Source organism: Salmo salar, chromosome 20 (genome assembly GCF_965601325.2).
Source record: "Salmo salar chromosome 20, fSalSal1, whole genome shotgun sequence".
Classification (NCBI taxonomy): Eukaryota; Metazoa; Chordata; class Actinopteri; order Salmoniformes; family Salmonidae; genus Salmo; species Salmo salar.
The window spans coordinates 35367709-35390151 of NC_138310.1; the positions used below are offsets into that span (position 1 = coordinate 35367709).

At 40.8% G+C, this 22443-nt stretch overlaps 1 protein-coding gene across 2 annotated transcripts in view; it reads right to left on the reverse strand.

Moving 5' to 3' along the window:
- Positions 1-625: 625 nt before the first annotated feature.
- The window catches only part of LOC106580518 (zinc metalloproteinase-disintegrin-like berythractivase), a 30662-nt gene continuing 8844 nt past the window's right edge, over positions 626-22443 (reverse strand). For both annotated transcript variants that reach the window (XM_014161680.3, XM_082966396.1), the window contains exons 3-23: positions 20413-20498; positions 19943-20019; positions 19571-19649; positions 19395-19471; positions 17556-17739; positions 17170-17232; positions 15414-15485; positions 12152-12321; positions 10945-11026; positions 9611-9744; positions 9156-9333; positions 8063-8152; positions 6674-6869; positions 6348-6453; positions 6072-6228; positions 5841-5927; positions 5530-5623; positions 5183-5291; positions 4916-5000; positions 4699-4788; positions 626-2928 (exon numbers count right to left, since the gene is read on the reverse strand). In XM_014161680.3, the coding sequence (XP_014017155.3) occupies positions 2899-2928; positions 4699-4788; positions 4916-5000; positions 5183-5291; positions 5530-5623; positions 5841-5927; positions 6072-6228; positions 6348-6453; positions 6674-6869; positions 8063-8152; positions 9156-9333; positions 9611-9744; positions 10945-11026; positions 12152-12321; positions 15414-15485; positions 17170-17232; positions 17556-17739; positions 19395-19471; positions 19571-19649; positions 19943-20019; positions 20413-20498 (2246 nt within the window). In that variant the 3' untranslated portion in view covers positions 626-2898. The remainder of the gene's footprint in view (positions 2929-4698; positions 4789-4915; positions 5001-5182; positions 5292-5529; positions 5624-5840; positions 5928-6071; positions 6229-6347; positions 6454-6673; positions 6870-8062; positions 8153-9155; positions 9334-9610; positions 9745-10944; positions 11027-12151; positions 12322-15413; positions 15486-17169; positions 17233-17555; positions 17740-19394; positions 19472-19570; positions 19650-19942; positions 20020-20412; positions 20499-22443) is intronic.

Sequence of the window (22443 nt, forward strand, 5' to 3'; positions counted from 1 at the left end):
TCAACCGCTTAAGATGTTGGTTTGGTGTGAAGTTAGCTAGGACTTAGTGGGAGTAGAGGCCCTGGTGTGAAGTTAGCTAGGACTTAGGGGGAGTAGAGGCCCTGGTGTGAAGTTAGCTAGGACTTAGGGGGAGTAGAGGCCCTGGTGTGAAGTTAGCTAGGACTTAGGGGGAGTAGAGGCCCTATAGTAGGGCTGTATTCCTAACCTCTTGTCAGTTTCTAAATATTTCTCAATGTGCAGAAGTATTTGTCATTCAAAAGTCTTTAGCTGTAAAAAGGATGAAAATAATCCTTTCGTCAAGTACAGTACTTGTCATGCGAGGCCATGAAATCTTAATCTATGTAGATGAATCGCTTGAAAAATAAAATGTAAATACTAAGCGTTTCCCTGTCCTGGCTGTCTGAGTTTTTAGCTCTGCAGATTTTACGATGGTATGCCAGATGTTTCTCACTTCAATGCTCTTGTTAAATTCTAGTTTCCCTTGATCTAAGTTATTCTACATGTTGCTAATATTTTCTCTACATGTCAGGTTGAATGAGTGGATGCATGTCATTGGGTTCTTCAGTGTTTAAATGTTGAGCCCTAAATGTTGTTTATAAATATCACAATTCTACATAAGCAGGACTGTCATGTAAAAAAAAAAATTACATTTATTTTTTTTCATGCTTGAAATGTTAATAAGGTGGTACCTCTTGTACAATCAAAGAGAAGAAAATAGTGGCAACAAATGTTACAGAAAATGCTATTCCTCAAGTAATGGTATATGGTCATTTCTCAGTCACAGTTGGTTATGCAAAATTTAGAATGTTCTACGCTGTGAAAAGATGCATAAGATAAAAGGTCTCGCTCACTGAATTTAATATTTGTGTTTACTTTAGTCAGCAATGTCTGTCTCCCTCAGTAATATTTACTATTGATAAAAGCTATTTACTGTTGGCTTACAGTATTCATCAAAAGTCAGGCATATACAGTCAGCCTAGAGCAAATGTAGTATAAAATAAATTGCATATTATATCACATACTGTGCACTCACTCCCTCAAATGGCAATGACAAATCACAGGTATAAAATTATATGGCTAATAAATACTAAAGTGCAATTTTTAAGACGTCTGTTCCTCGTGAAGAGGACTCCTCAGTCCATGGCTCATTTGTAGCTACAGCTGAAGTCGGAAGTTTACACACACTTAGGTTGGAGTCATTAAAACTTATTTTTCAACCACTCCAAAAATGTCTTGTTAACAAACTATAGTTTTGTGAAGTCGGTTAGGACATCTACTTCATGCATGACACAAGTAATTTTTCCAACAATTGTTTACAGATTATTTCACTTATAATTCATTGTATCACAGTTCCAGTGGGTCAGAAGTTTACATACACAAAGTTGACTGTGCCTTTAAACAGCTTGTAAAAATTCTGGAAAATTATGTCATGGCTTTAGAAGCTTCTGATAGGCTAATTGACTTCATTTGTACCTGTGGATGTACTTCAAGGCCTACCTTCAAACTCGGTGCCTCTTTGCTTGACATCATGGGAAAATCAAAAGAAATCAGCCAAGACCTCATAAAAAAAAATTGTAGACCTCCACAAGTCTGGTTCATCCTTGGGAGCGATTTCCAAATGCCTGAAGGTACCACGTTCATCTGTACAAAACAATAGTACACAAGTATAAACACCATGGGACCACGCAGCCGTCATACCGCTGAGGAAGGAGACATGTTCTGTCTCCTAGAGATGAACGTACTTTGGTGCGAAGAGTGCAAATCAATCTCGGAACAACAAAAAAAGGACCTTGTGAAGATGCTTGAGGAAACGGGTACAAAAGTATCTATATCCACAGTAAAACAAGTCCTATATCGACATAACCTGAAAGGCCGCTCAGCAAGGAAGAAGCCACTGCTCCAAAACCGCCATAAAAAAAGCCAGACTACAGTTTGAAAGTGCACATGGGGACAAAGATTGAACTTTTTGGAGAAATGTCCTCTGGTCTGATGAAACAAAAATGGAACTGTTTGGCTATAAATACCATCGTTATGTTTGGAGGAAAAAGGGTGATGCTTGCAAGCCGAAGAACACCATCCCAACCGTGAAGCATGGGGGTGGCAGCATCATGTTGTGGAGGTGCTTTGCTGCAGGAGGGACTGGTGCACTTCACAAAATAGATGGCGTCATGAGAAAGGAAAATGAAGTGGATTTATTGAAGCAACATCTCAAGACATCAGTCAGGAAGTTAAAGCTTGGTAGAAAATGGGTCTTCCAAATGGACAATGACCCCAAGCACACTTCCAAAGTTGTGGAAAAATGGCTTAAGGACAACAAAGTAAAGGTATTGGAGTGGCCATCACAAAGCCCTGACAAAGCCCTGAATTTTTGGGCAGAACTGAAAAAGCGTGTGCGAGCAAGGAGGCCTACAAACCTGACCCAGTTACACCAGCTCTGTCAGGAGCAATGGGCTAAAATTCACCCAACTTATTGTGGGAAGCTTGTGGAAGGCTGCCTGAAACTTTTGACCCAAGTTAAACAATTTAAAGCCAATGCTACCAAATACTAATTGAGTGTATGTAAACTTCTGACCCACTGGGAATGTGATGAAAAGAATAAAAGCCGAAATGAATCACTACTATTATTCTGACTTTTCACATTCTTAAAATAAAGTGGTGATCCTAACTGACCTAAGACGGAATTGTTACTAGGATTAAATGGCAGGAATTGTGAAAAACTGAGTTTAAATGTATTTGGCTAAGGTGTATGTAAACTTCCAACTTCAACTGTATCTGTAAAATTATCCCAAAGACGTGAGGTCTCAATGCACTGACTGCACTCAGCTCTGGCGGCCCTGCATTTGATGTCTTGGTAAGATCTGTGTGATCCTCCTGTTTCCTCTCCTCTCGATGGCGACATCAGACCCGTGGGGGTGGGGGCCTCAAAGCCTGGAAGATAAATGACATTGTTTAACTTAAGCCTGAAATTTTGTCCGAACATTAACATTTAATTAACCATCCCTTTAACTATTGTTGTCTATATATTAGTCTAGGGAAACAGCACTATGTGGGAGCTAACCCATTTGTCTTCGGAGACTACAGTGCCTTCAGAAAGTATTCAGATCCCTTTACTTTTTCCACATTTATTTAGGTTACAGCCTTATTCTAAAATTGATTAAATAGTTTTTTCCCCCCTCAATCTACACATAATACCCCATAATGACAAAACAATAAAACGCTTTTTTAGACATTTTTTTACATCAAAATGGAAATATTACATTTACATAATTATTCAGACTGTTGACTCTGTACTTTGTTGAAGCACCTTTGGCAGCGATTACAGCCTTGTTTCTTCTTGGGTATGACACTACAAGCTTGGCACACCTGCATTTGGGGAGTTTCTCCCATTCTTATCTAAAGACCCTCTCAAGCTCTGTCAGGTTGGATTGGAGTGTTGCTGCACAGCTATTTTCAGGTCTCTTCAAAGATGTTCGATCGGGTTTAAGTCCGGGCTCTGGCTGGGCCAATCAAGGGCATTCAGAGACTTGTCCTGAAGCCATTCCTGCATTGTCTTGGCTGTGTGCTTAGGGTCGTTGTCCTGTTGGAAGGTGGTTTCCATCAAGGATCTATCTGTACTTTGCTCCGTTCATCTTTGCCTCTCCTCGCTAGTCTCCAACTTCCTGCCCCTGAAAAATATCCCCACAGCACGATGCTGCCACCACCATGCTTCACTGTAGGGATGGTCCCAGGTTTCCTCCAGACATGACGCTTGGCATTCAGGCCAAAGAGTTCAATCTTGAATCTTGTTCCTCATGGTCTGAGAGTCTTTAGGTGCCTTTTGGCAAACTCCAAGTGGGCTGTCATGTGCCTTTTACTGAGTGGCTTCCGTCTGGCCACTCTACCTTAAAGGCCTGATTGGTGGAGTGCTGCAGAGATGGTTGTCCTTCTGGAAGGTTCTCCCATCTCCACAGAGGAACTCTAGAGCTATCTCAGAGTGACCATCGGGTTCTTGTTCACCTCCCTGCCCAAGGCCCTCCCTGTCCCCCGACTGCTCAGTTTGGCCCGGTGGCCAGCTCTAGGAAGACTCTTGGTGGTTCCAAACTTCTTCCATTTAAGAATGATGGAGGCCACTGTGTTCTTGGGGACCCTCAATGCTGCAGACATTTTTTTGGTACCCTTCCCCAGATCTGTGCCTCGACACAATCCTGTCTCGGAGCTCTACGGACAATTCCTTCGACCTCATGGCTTGGTTTTTGCGCTGGGGGGGCCTCACTGTCAACTGAGGGACTTTATATAGACAGGTGTGGGCCTTTCCAAATCATGTCGAATCAATTTAATTTACCACAGATTGATCAACAACTTGATTGGAGTCATCCTTGAGATGTTTCTATGGAAACAGGATGCATATGAGCTCAATTTCGAGTCTCATAGAAAAGGGTCTGAATACTTATGTAAATAAGCTATTTCTGTTTATTTTTAATACATTTGTCATTATGGGGTATTGTGTATAGATTGCTGAGTAAATGTTTGTATTCAATCCATTTTAGAATAAGGCTTTAACATAACAAAATGTGGAAAAAGTCAAGTGGTCTGAATACTTTCCGAAGGGACTGTATATATAGAAATCTAATGGATTTCTTTTTTTTAAGCCCATTGCATTTGTTTAGGATGTATCTATCATAATAACTAGATGCTGATATTCTCAACCATCACCATTACCTGTCGTACGGCCCTGAAGTCATGGGCTGGGGCTTGTGATTGGTTAGCAGCAGGAGGGGGTGGGGGCGGAGCACCCTTTGGTCGCTTAGGCTGGAAATTGTAGAGGGATGCATTAGCTAATAGGCACAAGTCCAGTTCATGAACACAATAATGATATCAACCAAACCCTACATTGAGATGATACTCTATAAATCAAAAGGTATTTCACTGTTATTACCTGGTGTGGCATAGCGTTGTTTTGGCTGGGGATTGGCAGTTTGTTATTGCGGTTGTTGTTATAGGTTTTCTGCTGGGTATGGTAGCTGGTGGATGAGCAGACAGTGACATTTTGTATTAATTTAACCTTTATTTATTCAGGAAGTCCCATTACGTTCAGAAGACCTCAATTGCCAGGTCTCCCTTGTAAGATATTATATTTCAATTCATCAAAAGGGTCATCTTGTTGCAGTGAAGTCTTTATAAATGGGCCACCTAGTGTACTCACCTAGGGAGAGTGGAGGACTGTTGTCTCTTCTTAAGGAACACCGCCACTACCCCAGCAATAGCAGCCAGGAGCAGCAGAGTGACTGTCACTGCAATGGCAATCAGTCCTTCTACAATCACACAGAGAGGGAGACTGTTATGGCAAGGTCTATGAGCTGAATGAAAGCACAGAGCAAATCTTTTGGCAACACTTTACATGAAGATGTTCAAATACCTGTGTAGTAAAACACTAACACTCTAGTAACATTGTATTGACATGGGAAGTATTATCCCTTTTAACCACTGAAACCATGTTTTTAAAAAAACTAAGATTTTCTGGATGTCTTTAGCAAGGTCTAAAGGGCCTACCTCTGGAGAGACCTGTGAAGCTTTCATCCTTTGTATCGCAGCCGGGAAGTAACCATCCTGGCTCACACTGGCACTCCATTTTGTGATTACACACCTGAAGTGGCACAACACAGAAACACACATTATTATAATGGTTTTCTACAATTCTATTTTATTGTTTGTGGTGTGACCTGGAAAGATCTGCCCCAAACCGAGTGAATCAGAGGACATTTGTCAATGGCCTATGTTCCTTATAAGAGCCAAGGACCAAGTAAGTCATCCCCAAGCTCACAAATACCAGAGACAGGGGCCGCTTGAAGCACTGTACTCACAGCATGTCCTTTACATAGTGCTGAGCAGTTGGTGACTCTAGGTCCGTAGGCTGTCTCAAAATCCACACATTCATTCTGGCTGCATACCTTGGAATAGAAGACGGGAAATGGGAACAAGGGTTAAGAGAAAATAACACTCGCCACATTAAATCTGACGTCTCATTTAATTTCCCCAAAACACAGCTAGAGGTACAGAAGCCTCGTTGGGAAAAGCCAAAAATATCACTACACCTTTCCATCATTACACTTGGTCCCAGTGTCCACCTGTCCAAAATCACTAGTGTGATCATCGTAGAATGAGGCTTTGCAGTCTGAGAATTTCACCATGCGACCGTAGTTGGGGTTGTCGTTACCGTTCTTGCAGAAGAGTTTCCCACACAGCACATCTCTACAGAGGAGAACAACGGGGAATCATATCAGTGATACACTGCTTCAGTAACGAACACTATAATCTGAGTAAGAAAAACGGTCTATTAAAATAGCATGGTATTGCTTGTCGGGACTCACTGTCTCTGGCAGGGGATGTACTGATCATTTGAAGGCCGTCTACAGTAGGCATAGTACAGTCCTCTGGTGTTCTGCTCATAGCAGTACGTTCTGGCGTTTCCAGCAGCTAAGGAGGGGATAACGGCCAATGTTACACAATGCGTTAGAGTAGTAGTGAAGCTACCATGTGTGTCCTCTGTGTCCACACTAATACACTACAGATGGAAAATGACAGGCAACAGTAAGGTTGCTGTGTGAGAATAGGAACCAGAAGAGCTACCTACATCACCTAAACAGATGAAAGGTGCATCAGTGTTGTTGAGACGGAAGGAAATGCTTTCACTTACATGGTCCATACATTTTCACACACTGGTCGTGGTGCTGTGGACACTGGCCGTTGTTGCAGTACCCACGTCCTCCATCACAGGGAATCCCGTTGACAGTGAAGACGTCCTCGGGACAGTCGGCTGATTTCCCTGTGCAGTATTCTGCCAAGTCACAGTCATCATGCTTCATTCTGCACTCTCTGGACGAGGACAATATCTGTGGAGAGAGTTGTTGTTGCCATGTTTCGTATCACTAGCGTGATAGTCTTCCCGCAGCCGAATGCCATGAGTATGGCAAGATAGTCTATAAGCTTGGTGAAAGACGTGTCATGCTGCAACTGCACTCTGAATCTACTCTGTTTGCTGAAATAGAAGTTCAAAACTAGCCTGGCTGACACGCAGACCGACTTGGGACACAGCAAGCTGCTTTTGCCAGACAAGTTCTAAACAATACATATCCAAGACTAAGGAAATTAATTTTATTGTGATGCTATGGAAAATATTCTCCTTCCAGTAATTCCTTTACTTTTTAAGTTTCATAAAATGACAGAGTGAAAGTCAAATGTCTTTAATTTACTTATACATTTGAGTCAAACAATCTTTTACATAGTTATGCGTGTCTGCTGCATGTCCACAAGAGGGCTTTTGTATCAAAGGAACACAGAAGGAAGTAAAGAGTGGACAGAGGGAAGATCTCAATTGCAAACGTCTTGTCCCTTTCTCAAAACCCATTGGAGGAGAAGGTCAGAGGGGCGGGACCTCTGGCTTACTCATCCAATGGGTTTGAGAAGGAGATGGAGTATGCAATTGAGATCTTCCCAGAGCAGAGGCATGGTTGAACTGTGGTCTGCTCTCACCCAGTGATGGAAAAAGTACTCAATTGTCCTATTTGTGTAAAAGTAAAGATACCTTAACAGAAAATGACTCAAGTGAAAGTCACCCAGTGAAATTCTTCTTGAGCAAAAGTCTAAACGTATTTAGTTTTAAATATACTTAAGTATCAAAAGTATATGTAATTGCTAAAATATACTTAGGTATCAAACTACAAGTACAAATCATTTAAAATTCCTTATATTAAGCAATCCTGAAACTTAAACATAATTTACAAATTAAGCATGTGTTTAGTGAGTCCGTCAGATCAGAGGAAGGGGATGACCAGGGATGTTCTCTTGATAAGTGGGAATTATAACATTTTCCTGTCCTGGTAAGCATACAAAATGTAACTTTTGGGTGTCAGGGAAAATGTATTGAGTAAAAAATGCATCATTTTCTTTAGGAATATAGTGAAGTAAAAGTAAAAGTTGTAAAAAAAAAATAGAAATAGTAAGTTAAAGTACGGATAGCCCAAAAAACGACTTAAGTAATACTTTTAAGTATTTTTACTTAAATACTTTACACTATTGCTCTCACCTTACAGTTGTCACAGCACGCTCCTGCAGCACACTCTGAGCCCTTAGTCAGTATGCAGCTGGTGGCATTACAGCATGGGTTTGTACACTCCTATAACAACATCAAACCATACAGTACATGTCATTAAGTCATTTTGATAATGATTTAAAGAGATCAGTATGTAAATACTGTATCTCAAAATAGTCAAGCCTCTGTGTATGTGTATACTTGGACTAGATACTAAGCGGTTTCCCACTGCATATTTACCCCTTAGTGTATTACACCACACTAAGACATACACTAACTAAGTAAAACAAACATTGTACTGTAGTAGGCTATCAAGAGAAACTGGAATTACAGGCCTCTGAAGCAAACAAGACTTGGCAAGAGAGGAGTGGTTCAGCAAGACAGGGACATAATACGATAGTGTCTTATCAGCCTGACTAACAGGTCTGGACAGACTGACTTGACTAAATCACTCTACTTAACTCCAACTCTGACTTGAACGTAAACTGTGGATAAATATAATCAAAGTTTCTTATGCCTGCTTACCATATAGGTATGGCTATCATACGGTGCATGGACATGTACAGAATAGCCTGCTGTACTATGCACAAACATGTGAAGCATGTTGAATTTGATCAATCTGAATCACATCGTTGCATTACTGCCATGTCAGTACACTCATTTGAAAAGAAATGTCCCAAACTTAGTAAACACAGGTTTTTCTGAGGTGGGCGGTGGAGGAGATACATCAGTTATCGGGAAAGGTCTGTGCTTGTCATATACATTCCTTATGTTTACCCCTAGCCAAGGAAAACAGGCAAGATCAGACAAAGAGTAAATCTTATTCCCAGAAGTGTTTGTCTTTATCTGTCTTGTTGAAAAATAAATGTACTCTACATTTGATCAGATGCGGTCAAAGATTAAAGTTAACATTTTAGTAAAAGATAGCTTTGAATAATATATTGTAATCACTTGACATCCTTGTATTAACTCCATGAGAACCAAAATACTTTTGTATGATTTGAATGGTGCCGTGTTGATCTAGGATAATGAGGGAAAATATACGAAAAAGGTGGTGCAAGGAAATGTAAATGAAAGGTTCATTCACCTCCAGGGAGCCACAATCACACTGCTCTCCTATCTCCAGGAAGCCATTGCCACACACTGGGGTTGATTCCACATTCCGGTAGTCTGGCTTGTCCAGCAGACACTCAGGGTTACGATTATTCAGAAACCGCTCGTAGTTTACACTACTGCAGCTACTGAATGACTTTGGGATATCCCAGCTGAAAGAAACACTTTAGTTACCCAAATAGGCTATGTTTTCACTTAATAAAACCACTGAATCACACGACTGTGCTATTGCTACACAGTCTCATGAGCTATGTTCCATGTAAATGTTTTTGCAATATGGCTGCTCTGTGTGTGTTATGGGCGGAGAACAATGCCTGTGTGTTCTTTAATAGAGGTTCCCTCTTCCTTGTACAACAAAATCAATCAGATGGTTTATCATTGACACCATTCCAATCTAGTCACAAGATTATATCTCAAAACAGTCCTTACCTGAGGGCCCCAGCCATTATACAACTATTCCCAGAACAAGCACAGGCACTGGAGTCATCGTGGTTCATGCCCAGGTTGTGGCCCATCTCATGGGCCAATGTGGCCCCTACAGCAATGGCCCTGGGGTTGTGATCCTGTAGTAAAACACATAGTTAACATTCAGTAAACCTGAATGTGTTGGACCATATTTCTCTTGTAAAATAGATTTTATATCAGTGAAACTGACATGGATGCATTGGTTAGTGATTACATTGCTATAGAGTATGAGTTACTGTTCCACTGTATTAAAGTGCACTACAATTGATCTTCCTTTTTTAGATTATCTACATGTTGGTTCATTGGCTAATTTACCATTTTAAATTATTACTTCCTCCATTCACATGATTTTTTTTTAAATTTCACATACGTATTTCTAAAATTAGTTAACCTTGCAATTCAACACACAATTTCTTATTTGGAAACATCACTTCTTGGAAACTTGGCAAAATCTCTCCGTTGTCCCCTTAATGCAATACCACGTGAAGCAACATTTAGTTGAAATACCTCAAGCAAATACAGTACTATTACCACATTCAAATAATGGCAGCTCATCGTGTAGGCAAATGTAGGGATACGGTCCAAACACTTAAAAGACACACCCTATACCCTCAGCTCTCAAATTAAAAGGACACTTCTGATGACGTATCATGACGTCTGATGAGTATACACTTGCAGGCCAAGGGGTGAGGGAGAAAGGAATTATTTTTAAATGGACCACCCTTGGCCACCGGCAGCTTGTGGGTGCTTTATATGTGGTACAGTAAATTATGAGTGCATGTCTACTTATATTAAATATATAATTATGAATATACGCATACTGTATGATAGTTAGCAAATTATTTAGCAAACTAACGTTAGGCTGCCTAGCTGGAACTTCAAAAGGAAAATGTTTTATTTCTACAATTTCTAAAAGAGACGTGTTTGTGCCATCATGTGCATTAGTAGCACCATTTCTAACTTATTTGCATTCGTTTTTACTTATACTTGTATGTTGACTTCTCCATTGATGTTTTTACGTTTTCGTGGACTTTTCTTAGCGCATGTACAATTGTCGCAAATTGAATTATGGGGAGTTTCAGGCCCCGGAATGAACATAATTGTACACTCGTAAACTTGACTAAAAACAAGGGTTGAGGGGCTTACGTTGCAAACATCCCTTGCTTGGCTAATCCCTTGGACCGTCCTCCAAGATGGCGACGGAGATTCCCCTAAGGGCATAAGGCGAGGGTAAGTGGACGAGGGTGTGTCTTTTATGAGTTTGAACCACAGCCAAGATCTAATGAAATGTACTTTACCTGCACAATCCCAACTGAATGATCTGAACATAGAGTCCCAATGAAGGCCAGACCCACCGTGGATCCCTCAAAGTCAATGCCACTGAAACACAGGGAACAAGAAACATATGAACCCCACATATGGATATATATATCAAGCACCCATACATGTCACATACTCATGTTAAGGTAATGAATGTTATGAATTCTTAAATGTGGGTCTATCAAGAATAACGTTCCAAACCAAGATGGCCTCCTTATCAGGTGACCCATCAGCTGACTGTCACCTGACCCTATTTAGCTGTCTGACAAGCACACCAATAGAAAATGATAGAGGCCTCTAGTGTCCAAAAGATTCCACCATTTTAATGTAGTCAACTGGGTGGGACATCCAACTTCAATGGCTAATCTCTCCTGGTGATCTTGTTGGAGTCATGTCATTGGAGGACTTCCGGTATGCGCTCGTGTTATCTGCCTCTTTGATGTGTTATATTTAAGCAACAAGGCACGAGGGGGTGTGGTATATGGCCAATATACCACGGCTAAGGGCTGTTCTTAAGCACGACGCAACGTGGAGTGCCTGGATACACCCCTTAGCCGTGGTATATCAGCCTTATACCACAAACCCCCAAGGTGCGTTATAGCTATTATAAACTGGTTACCAACATAATTAGAGCAGTAAAAATACAGGTTTTGTCATACCCGTGGTATACGGTCTGATATACCACGGCTGTCAGCCAATCAGCTTTCAGGGCTCGAACCAACCAGTTTATAATCCTGTTTATCTTGAACTCAACTCAAACCTTGAGAGCCTCACAGATATGTGTTTAATCAGAGAGTCAGAGATAGAGGTGAGGCACCTTAGATGAACAATTCCATTTATTTGAGTTAGCTGATTAAGTGTGCGTTGTGGGGTATCTGATGAAGTGTGCATTGTAGCCCACTTGAAGGTGTGTCCAGGCCTACCTGATGAAGTGTGCATTGTGGCCCACTTGAAGATGTGTTTGTCCAGGCCTACCTGATGAAGTGTGCATTGTGGCACACTTGAAGGTGTGTTTGTCCAGGCCTACCTGATGAAGTGTGCATTGTGGCACACTTGAAGATGTGTTTGTCCAGGCCTACCTGATGAAGTGTGCATTGTGGCACACTTGAAGGTGTGTTTGTCCAGGCCTACCTGATGAGGTGTGCGTTGGGGCCTTCCTAATAAGTTGTGTACATCGTGACCTACCTGATGAGGTGTGCGTTGTCATGATGCTTGGTGTTGACCAGGTTACTGTTCCTCCACTTGGTAAAGGCATCCAGGGTGGCACCAGCAGGGGCGGTCACTGATATCTTATCATTGTCTGACCATACCTCCAGACCAACCAAGGCAATGAAGGTGTTGAGGGGCTTGTATACCTGCAGGCAGATTAATTGCATGGTGAGGTGAGACTCTCTCCATTAAAACAAGTAAGGGTATTTTACCCGGACACAGATTAAGAATAGTCCTGGACTAAAACAAATGGAGATAGGTTCTCCATTGAGTTTATTTTCTTGTCCTTTTTTGTCTAGGCTTAATCTGTGTCCTGGAAACCGGCCTTAACAGTTCATTGGATAACAATGAACTCCTACAGTCCCACCATGACGCCTGCATGTTTTGGACTTCTAACCCTATAAAAACGCTATGTTTGAGCTACAGATTTCTGGGTTGTACATTTGGATTTGCCTATTTCTGCAACCAATTAGTCTGTGCAATTAATGGGTGGCGGAGCTAGAGCGTTGTTTGTGAGATAAGGTGTTGTGGCTCAGCACTTTTAAAAAAACGTTTTTTTATCTTTAGTTTGAGCTACAAACTATTAAAGGATATCTAGGAAAATCGGAGACTCTCATGAACATGTTTTGCTCTATGACACTCACAAGCCACACAAAGAAAGCGGTTGCTCTACATAGAAAATCATACTGTAATATACTCACAGAGTTGCTGTCACAAACTCCAAACAGTTGTCACTGACTAGTTGGATATTCTTTTCCCACTGAGCAAACAATTTATTTTCAATGACAGCATTCATGTAAATTCATTTTTTTATCAGGTTTTTGCTTTGGCTGACCTTTTTTTTATTTTTTATTTTGACATGTCAATAAAACTCATGAATGCAATTGTTTATGTCAAATTGTTTTGTGTTCTACTTGTAGCCCTGGTTGTCCTGAAAAGAAAATGGTAAAACACTTAATTGTGCACCACTGAGAGCATCCTGAACGGTTTCATCACCGCCTGGTAAGGCAACTGCTCGGCATCTGACCTTAAGGCACTAAGAGGGTAGTGCGTATGGCCCAGTACATCACTGGCCCTAAAAATTGCCGAAGACTCCAGCCACCCTAGTCAGACTGTTCTCTCTGCTACTGCACGGCAAGTGGTACCGGAGCGCCAGGTCTAGGACCAAAAGGCACCTTAACAGCTTCTACCCCCAAGCCATAAGCCTGCTGAACAGTCGCTGTATATTATCTACAGTTGAAGTCGGAAGTTTACATACACCTTAGCCAAATACATTTAAACTCAGTTTTTAACAATTCCTGACATTTAATCCTAGTAAAAATTCCCTGTCTTAGGTCAGTTAGGATCACCACTTTTTTTTAAGAATGTGAAATGTCAGAATAATAGTAGAGAGAATGATTTAGTTCAGCTTTTATTTCTTTCATCACATTCCCAGTGGGTCAGAAGTGAACATACACTCAATTAGTATTTGGTAGCATTGCCTTTAAATTGTTTAACTTGGGTGAAATGTTTTGGGTAGCCTTCCACAAGCTTCCCACAATAAGTTGGGTGAATTTTGGCCCATTCCTCCAGACAGAGCTGGTATAACTGAGTCAGGTTTGTAGGCCTCCTTGCTCGCACACGCTTTTTCAGTTCTGCCCACAAATTTTCGATAGGATGAGGAAAGGGATTTGTGATGGCCACTCCAATACCTTTACTTTGTTGTCCTTAAGCCATTTTCCACAATTTTAGAAGTATGCTTGGGGTCATTGTCTATTTGGAAGACCCATTTGCAACTAAGCTTTAACTTCCTGACTGATGTCTTGAGATGTTGCTTCAAAATAGCCACATAATTTTCAAATTATGTCAATTAGTCTATCAGAAGCTTCTAAAGCCATGACATCATTTTCTGGAATTTTCCAAGCTGTTTAGGCAGTCAACTTAGTATATTTAAACTTCTGACCCACTGGAATTGTAATACAGTGAATTATAAGTGAAATAATCTGTCTGTTAACAATTGTTGGAAAGATTACTTGTGTCATGCATGAAGTAGATGTCCTAACCGACTTGCCAAAACTATAGTTTGTTAACAAGACATTTTTGGAGTGGTTGAAAAACTAGTTTAATGACTCCTAAGTGTGTGTACACTTCCGACTTCAGCTGTATGCATAGTCACTATACAAATGACCTCGACTAACCTGTACCCCCGCACACTGACTCGGTACCGGTACCCCCTGTATATAGCCTCATTATTGTTATGTAATTTTGTTGTGTTACTTTTTTTAAATCACTTTAGTTTATTTAGTAAATATTTTCTTAAGTATTTCTTGAACTGCATTGTTGGTTAAAGGCTTGTCAGTAAGCATTTCATGGAATGTGACAAATCAAATTTAATTTAATTTGATATGATTTAAAAATAAGGGCTGGACATGCAGATAAATGAAGGTCAGATAAAGGTCTCACGACTGATAGGGTTAAAATATAGTGAGGTTTCAGTTGAATGACCTTCACAAGGCAGAGAAGAAAACAAGTCCTGTACAAGCAGAGACAGAAGACAAAAAGGTGAGGAAAAAAATGTAACATGGAGGTGTTGGGTGACTGGACAGCAGGGACATGCTCCTGTCTAGGTGCTTTTAGCGACGCAGGTCTATTTACATGCAATAGTGTTGCTTTGAATTATATTGGGTTGCACAAAAACAGTCCGTGGGAAGCCAGAAGTTAAATACAATTCCATTTCAACTTAATGTTGAAACCGCAAGACGGTTGGTCTAAGAAAATATAATATTATTAAACAGACTTTCCAAACGTGGATCTGTTGTAGATCCATTTTCTCTGTGCTTACCTCATGTCAAAATAAAAGTCCTGCACATGTGCCATATGTGGAATAAAATTTTAAACTTGTGGGGAACTTTTATTTTGACATGAGTTAAGCGGAGAGAAAGTGGGTGTACAACAGATCCACATTTGGAAAGCCTGTTTAATAATATGGTCCATTAGATATTTTGTCTCAAATTCCAGCCATCATAATGACCAACCTTCCTGCTCTGTTCCCACCGGCACAGTAAGTTGGAATGGAATTGCATTTAACTTCTGGCTTCCCATGGACTGTTTTTGTGGAACCCAATACAACTGAAAGCAACTCTAGTGTATGTAAATACACTCATGTTGCTAAAAACACCTATTGTAGGTCCTGTTGGGGATCTTATACGGGATTTACTGGCAGTTTGCTAATACTGCCACCTTGCAGTGACTGACTCACCATGTTGACAAAGTTGACCACTTCAAACATCCTCTTACGCAGCTCCCTGAGGTTACTCTTCATGTTCTTGTACTGAAATAGCATAATGTTTTAGTACACTCACAAGAGAACAGTGGAGATCCTTTTTCACAATGCATTACTCACTACTGACTCATTAGATACTGTATACTGAACAAAAATATAAACGCAATATGCAACAATTTCTAAGATTTTACTGAGTTAATTTGAGGAAATCAGTTAATTGAAATAAATCCATTAGGCCCCAATCTATGCATTTAACATGACTGGGAATACAGATATGCATCTGCTGGTCACAGATACCTTAAAAATAGGTAGGGGCTAGGATCAGATAACCAGTCAGTATCTGGTGTGACCATCATTTGGCTAATGCAGCGCGACACATCTCCTTCACATAGAGTTGACTGTGGCACGTGGAATGCTGTCCCACTCCTCCTCAATGGCTGTGCGAATTTTCTGGATATTGGCGGGAACTGGAACACATCGGTCCAGAGCATCCCAAACATGCTGAATGGGTGACATGTCTGGTGAATGTGCAGGCCATGGAAGAATTGTGTACAGATCCTTGCAACATGGAGCCAGGCATTATCATGCTGAAACATGAGGTGATGGCGGTGGATGAATGGAATGACAATGGGCCTCAGGATCTCCTCATGGTATCTCTGTGCATTCAATTTGCCATCGATAAAATGCAATTCTGTTCATTGTCCGTAGCTTATACCTGCCCATGCCATAACCCCACCGCCACAGTCAGGCACTCTGTTCACAACATTGACATCAGCATACCACTCACTCACACGATGCCATACACACTGTCTGCCATCTGCCTGGTACAGTTGAAACCGGGATTCATCTGTGAAGAGCATAATTCTCCAGTGTGCCAGTGGCCATCGAATGTGAGTATTTGCCCGCTGAAGTCGGTTACAATGGCAGTGAGGACAACGAGCACGCTGATGAGCTTCCCTGAGATGGTTGCTGACAGTTTGTGCAGAACTTCTTCGGTTGTGCAAACCCCCAATTTCATCAGCTATCTGGGTGGATCATCTCAGACCATTCTGCAGGTGAAGAAGCCAAATATGGAGGTCCTGGGCTGGCATGGTTACACATGGTCTGCGGTTGTGAGGCCGGTAGGACATACTGACAAATTGTCTAAAACGACGTTGGAGGTGGCTTAAGGTAGAGAAAGGAACATTCAATTCTCTGGTAACAGCTCTGGTGGCCATTCCTGCAGTCAGCATGCCAATTGCATGCTCCCTCAAAACTTGAGACATCTGTGGCATTGTGTTGTGTAACAAAACTGCACATTTTACAGTGGCATTTATTGTCCCCCAGCACAAGGTGCACCTGTGTAACGATCATGCTGTTTAATAAGCTTCTTGACATGCCACACCTGTCAGGTGGATGGATTATCTTGGCAAAGTATAAATGCTCATGAACAGGGATGTAAACAAATTTGTGCACCACATTTGAGAGAAATACGCTTTTTGTGCCTATTGGAACATTTCTGGGATCATTTACTTCAGCTCATGAAACATGGGACTAACACATTACATGTTGTGTTTTATATTTTTTATTTATTATAGATATAGGTTGGTTTGATCTAAATATAATTTGGTAAAGTAATGGCCAATTAAATAATGTTAACGAAATATTGACGTATGAAATGTTCAAGTGTATTGTGTTGATTCTGGTAAAGGTGGGACTTGTATTTCTGACGTATTTGTCTGCGAGTTCTTACCTCACGGTTGTCTGCAACGAGGACGAGCTCAACATACTTTTGCTGTTGCAGTAGAGATGGACCCTAATAAACAGGAAACCATTGTTGTAATATATATGGTTAATTTCTTTTTAGGAAGGAAGTGGAGTGTGCTCATCCAACTTGAGTCAAGGTGCAACCCCAAAAATGTGATCATCATTGAAAAGAAAACGGCGCCACCCTCGCTTACCATTAAAAACTCAATGTTTTTTCAAGCAAAGTTAAAAAGATTGACGTTTCAGCTATCAATGGCTTTCATTGGAACACATAATTTCCTGTTCTTCTATTTCTGTTTTGATGTGAGATACCACATCAGACTATATTTAAATGGGGAAATTTCAAATATATTAATAGATTGTATGTCTTACTGAGGCTCGAGAGCGGCTCTTGCTAGTTATGGGAGGGTAGTCTGCATTCCAGCTAGTGTTGGTGACTCCACACACCACCGGCTTGGAACTCTGGTCCTCGTATTTCAGCACTGCATGATCGCCATCATCCCCCCCTGACAGAGGCTCAATCAGGTACCTTTGGGCAGCTGTTCTGAAATATCCCCTAAAATAAAAACATATAATAGACATGACACAACTGATTTGGGGTATAAAATAGTGTTTCACTGTGGACTTAAACTACTGGTCAGAAGTTTTAGAACACCTACTTATTCAAGGGTTTTTCTTTATTTTTACTATTATCTACATTATAGAAATACATCAAAACTATGAAATAAAACATATGGAATCATGTAGTAACCAAAAAAGTGTCCAACAAATCAAAATATATTTTATATTTGAGATTCTTCAAATAGCCACCCTTTGCCTTGATGACAGCTTTGCACACTCTTGGCATTCTCTCAACCAGCTTCACCTGGAATGCTTTTCCAACAGTCTTGAAGGAGTTCCCACATGTGCTGAGCACTTGTTGGCTGCTTTTCCTTCACTCTGCGGTGCGACTCATCCCAAACCATCTCAATTTGGTTGAGGTCGGGGGATTGTGGAGGCCAGGTCATCTGATGCAGCACTCCATCACTCTCTTTCTTGGTAAAATAGCCCTTACACAGCCTGGAGGTGTGTTGGGTCATTTTCCTGTTGAAAAACAAATGATAGTCTCACTAAGCCCAAACCAGATGGGATGGTGTATCGATGCAGAATGCTGTGGTAGCCATGCTGGTTAAGTATGCCTTGAATTCTGAATAAATCACAGACAGTGTCACCAGCAAAGCACCCCCACACCAGAACACCTCCTCCTCCATGCTTTATGGTGGGAAATACACATGCGGAGATCATCCGTTCACCCACACTGCATCTCACAAAGACACGGCGGTTTGAACCAAAAATCTCCCATTTGGACCAGACGAAAGGACAAATTTCCACCAGTCTAATGTCCATTGTTCGTGTTTCTTGGCCCAAGCAAGTCTCTTCCTCTTATTGGTGTCCTTTAGTAGTGGTTTCTTTGCAGCAATTCGACCATGAAGGCCTGATTCACACAGTCTCCTCTGAACAGTTGATGTTGAGATGTGTCTGTTACTTGAACTCTGTGAAAAATGTATTTGCGCTACAATTTCTGAGGCTGGTAACTCTAATGAACTTATCCTCTGCAGCAGAGGTAACTCTGGGTCTTCCATTCCTGTGGCGGTCCTCATGAGAGCCAGAGCCAGTTTCATCATAGCGCTTAATGGTTTTTGCAACTGCACTTGAAGAAATGTTCAAAGTTATTGAAATTTTCCGTATTGACTGACCTTCATGTCTTAAAGTAATGATGGACTGTCGTTTCTCTTTGCTTTTTTGAGCTGTTCTTGCCATAATATGGATTTGGTCTTTTACCAAATAGGACTATCTTCTGTAATCCGTCACAACACAACTGATTGGCTCAAATGCATTAAGAAGTAAATAAATTCCACAAATTAACTTTTAAGAATGCACATCTGTTAATGAAGCCTCATGAAGCTGTTTGAGAGAATGCCAAGAGTGTGCAAAGCTGTCAAGGCAAAGGGTGGATATTTGAAGAATATCAAATATAAAATATATTTTGATTTGTTTAACACTTTTTTGGTTACTACATGATTCCATATGTGTTATTTCAATGTTTTGATGTCTTCACTATAATTCTGCAACATAGAAAATAGTAAAAATAAAGAAAAACCCTTGAATGAGTAGGTGTTCTAAAACTTTTGACCTGTAGTGTATATGCTGTAGAAATGTGGGGCTGCCTACCTGAGTCCATCGCAGGTGCTCATGCTGACCGTTGACTCACTGTCATTCACAATAGTGCCGTGGTAGTAGCAGTGGTCCTGGAGAAGAGAATTAATTTAAAGGTTTAAGGGCCTTCTAATCAAGACACTTCTACACAGCCTCCTGCTACCTATCAAGGGTTTGTTATGATCACTTACCACATCCTGAGGCGTAGAGGTGACTGGTGTACCATCCTCAGTGTAGTAAGTCTCACTATAGTCGTTGGTGAGTAATTCGCTGAGGGAACCAAAATAAAGTTATTCATTCCATTATTTCATCAGGCACCTACATGTTCAAAGGAATTTATGCTGTGGTAAAACAAAATTGTGTCATTCCATTAATGACGTTTGCCAATGATGCAGTGTGTGATTATAAAGGAGAACTGAAAATTACACTGTGGTAAGACAGTTCTCTACATACTGACCGTTCTTAAGGGGAATGAAGAAGCATGTGATCATTCTACTGATGTTGTGTGAGAGGTTAACATTTTGGAGAAAAAAATTGAAGGAGGCTTTTGCTAGAGTACATACCCATTCTTCTCCAGATGCATCTCAATGTCTTTCCCACCCACTCTCATTGCATACTTCATAGTTTCCAGTCTGGATGACTGATGGAGACAATTAGGTCACACTTTATATGGATAGTTTACTATACTATCTGTTGATCAGCAACTGCTTGCTACATTTAGGGCTAGGGTTAGGGTAAAGGTTAAGTTTAAGGTGAGGGTTAGTAGATAGTTAGTTGAAATGTTACTGATAGACTGTAGATACTTTGTAGAGCATCTACAGATGGACTATCCAAATAAAGTGTTACAGAGAATTAGGATTAGTTGATACCCTAGATGCAATATAATATCTCCTCACTACATTAACATGGTTGGTCTTCCACCACTTTATTACAAGCATTAAACACAGTTGTTAACAAATAATATTTTGGTATTGGTGTGTATTTCACATCAAAACAGCTCCTGTGCAGGGAGGAAGAACAGGAGAAGACTTACTTGTGTTTCTCTTTTCTGCAGAGAATGTAGCCTGATGGGTCGGACCACCTCATAGTCGCTCACTCCTTCAAGCGGACCATGACTCACTGTGGGGAGATAGAGAGAGAGATGGAGTGGTAGAGAGATGAGAGCGAATTCAAGAATGGACCCACTTTGTCTATCGCAACACTGATCCTATCTATTCTTAACATAATAACCTGGAGAGGATGATGTTAGCCTGCTTGTCTCCAGGTATTGACTGGTCCAATGGTAAGGAACCGTCAGGTGGCAGTATAGCAGTGTTTTGCCCTTGAACTGCAGCAGCACAATCCCGGCTTTCCTTATATAAGTTACTCTATTGAAATTCCTGGTCTCCTGAACATTTCATTTTCATCGTCTGGTTGTTCATCAACTTCCAGCCACTTCATCCCCACAGTCCCTTGTGCAGCCAACCCTGTAATTATGGGTATGGGCTATTCCATTGTGTGTGTCTACCAAACCATGACAAATTAATGTGTGGTGCGTACACTAACAACATAGTTGGACCTTTGGTTGAGTTACGGCAACTATCTTGTAATGAAAGCTTCTGCTGACTTGGCCCTATCTTTTAATAAGCTTGGGCTTTGTGCGGAACTTTAATGCATTTCATTATTGTTTACACATTGTTTCTTCAAACTACAGAATGAATACCGCAGATACACAATGAACACAGGCTGTTTGACCCTTGCATACGATAATAGACTGTGATAGACTTGTGTCCTGTCCAGGGGGTGTACTTGTACATCAGGCTGCCTCACTCTACAGAACCAGGACATATTGTAGACTCCTGCTCCTATGAGCGTTCCAGCAATAATTATACTCTGTGTTATGTTTTGTTCTTGTATGACACAAATGGATACAGATGCTTCGTTATTTTGATGCCTTTTCTTGTTCTTTGTCAGGCCTGTTTTGATTTGTACTTGACCATGGCCATTGAATTGCAATACATATCCACTGCTTTGTGATTGGGCCACAGAGGAACATTGGGAATTATGTAATTATATTGGTCATTTCGTTTTCCAGTCACTTCCACCTTTGTGCAATAGCTGTGGGATGAGGTTATTATATTGTTAAACATATGGGTATTTTCAAGTGAATTTGCATGATTTGCGGGCTTTTTAATTGTATGTTTTACAACGAACTGTTCACATTAAAACAAACAATACTGAGCAAATGAGGCAATCTCATTCCATGTCTCTACTTATTGGAAGAGCTAAGGTTTTGAAATACTGGCCATGCCCACGACAATCAGGGTGAATTTACCAGATAATGTAATTATCTCTGTGTTGTCATTCTTTCCATTCCTTGGATTTATTCATTATGGAAACTGTTTACCGTTTAAGAACCAAACGGAAGCAAACAGAGCAATATGATAGTTTCTATTGGACAAATTCAGGAAGGTCCCTCCTCGTTTGATTCGGGTTGCTTCCATTTAAGAAATGTTTTTCAACAAAGTCTGTGTAACGAATGCACCCTACGTGTGTCAATACTTACTGACACTACTACAATGATGTTTCCCAATAGTTGTTGTGAAAATGAGTCTAAGTTAAGGTTTCATCACTAAGTGTATTTACAGGGGCTTACAGGTAGTACCTGCCTGACTCACCTCACCTAATCAGGTAAGGAGAAAGAGAGAGAGAGAACTGAGAAATGTGGCATTGTTGTGGTACAAAGTCCAGTTTCAGCCACACAATTTACTACTGTAATTACTACTGTAACTATTATACTATGTAGAACTGATAGCATGATATCACTGTCTAGTGCTCTGTCGGTGCCACAGGTTTTCATCATGACTTTCTGTATTTCCAGAAGCCATGAAAGAAAGAAATGGATAAAAAGTAGTTTCGACTGAAATCTACACTAATTGAAGTGGATTTAACAAGTGACATCAATAAGGGATCATAGCATTCAGCTGGATTCACCTGGTCAGTCTCTGTCATCCTAATGTTTTGTACACGCGTTGTACTTTTGCTGCTATTTCGAATTCTGTTACTTAACAAATCCATGGGGAAA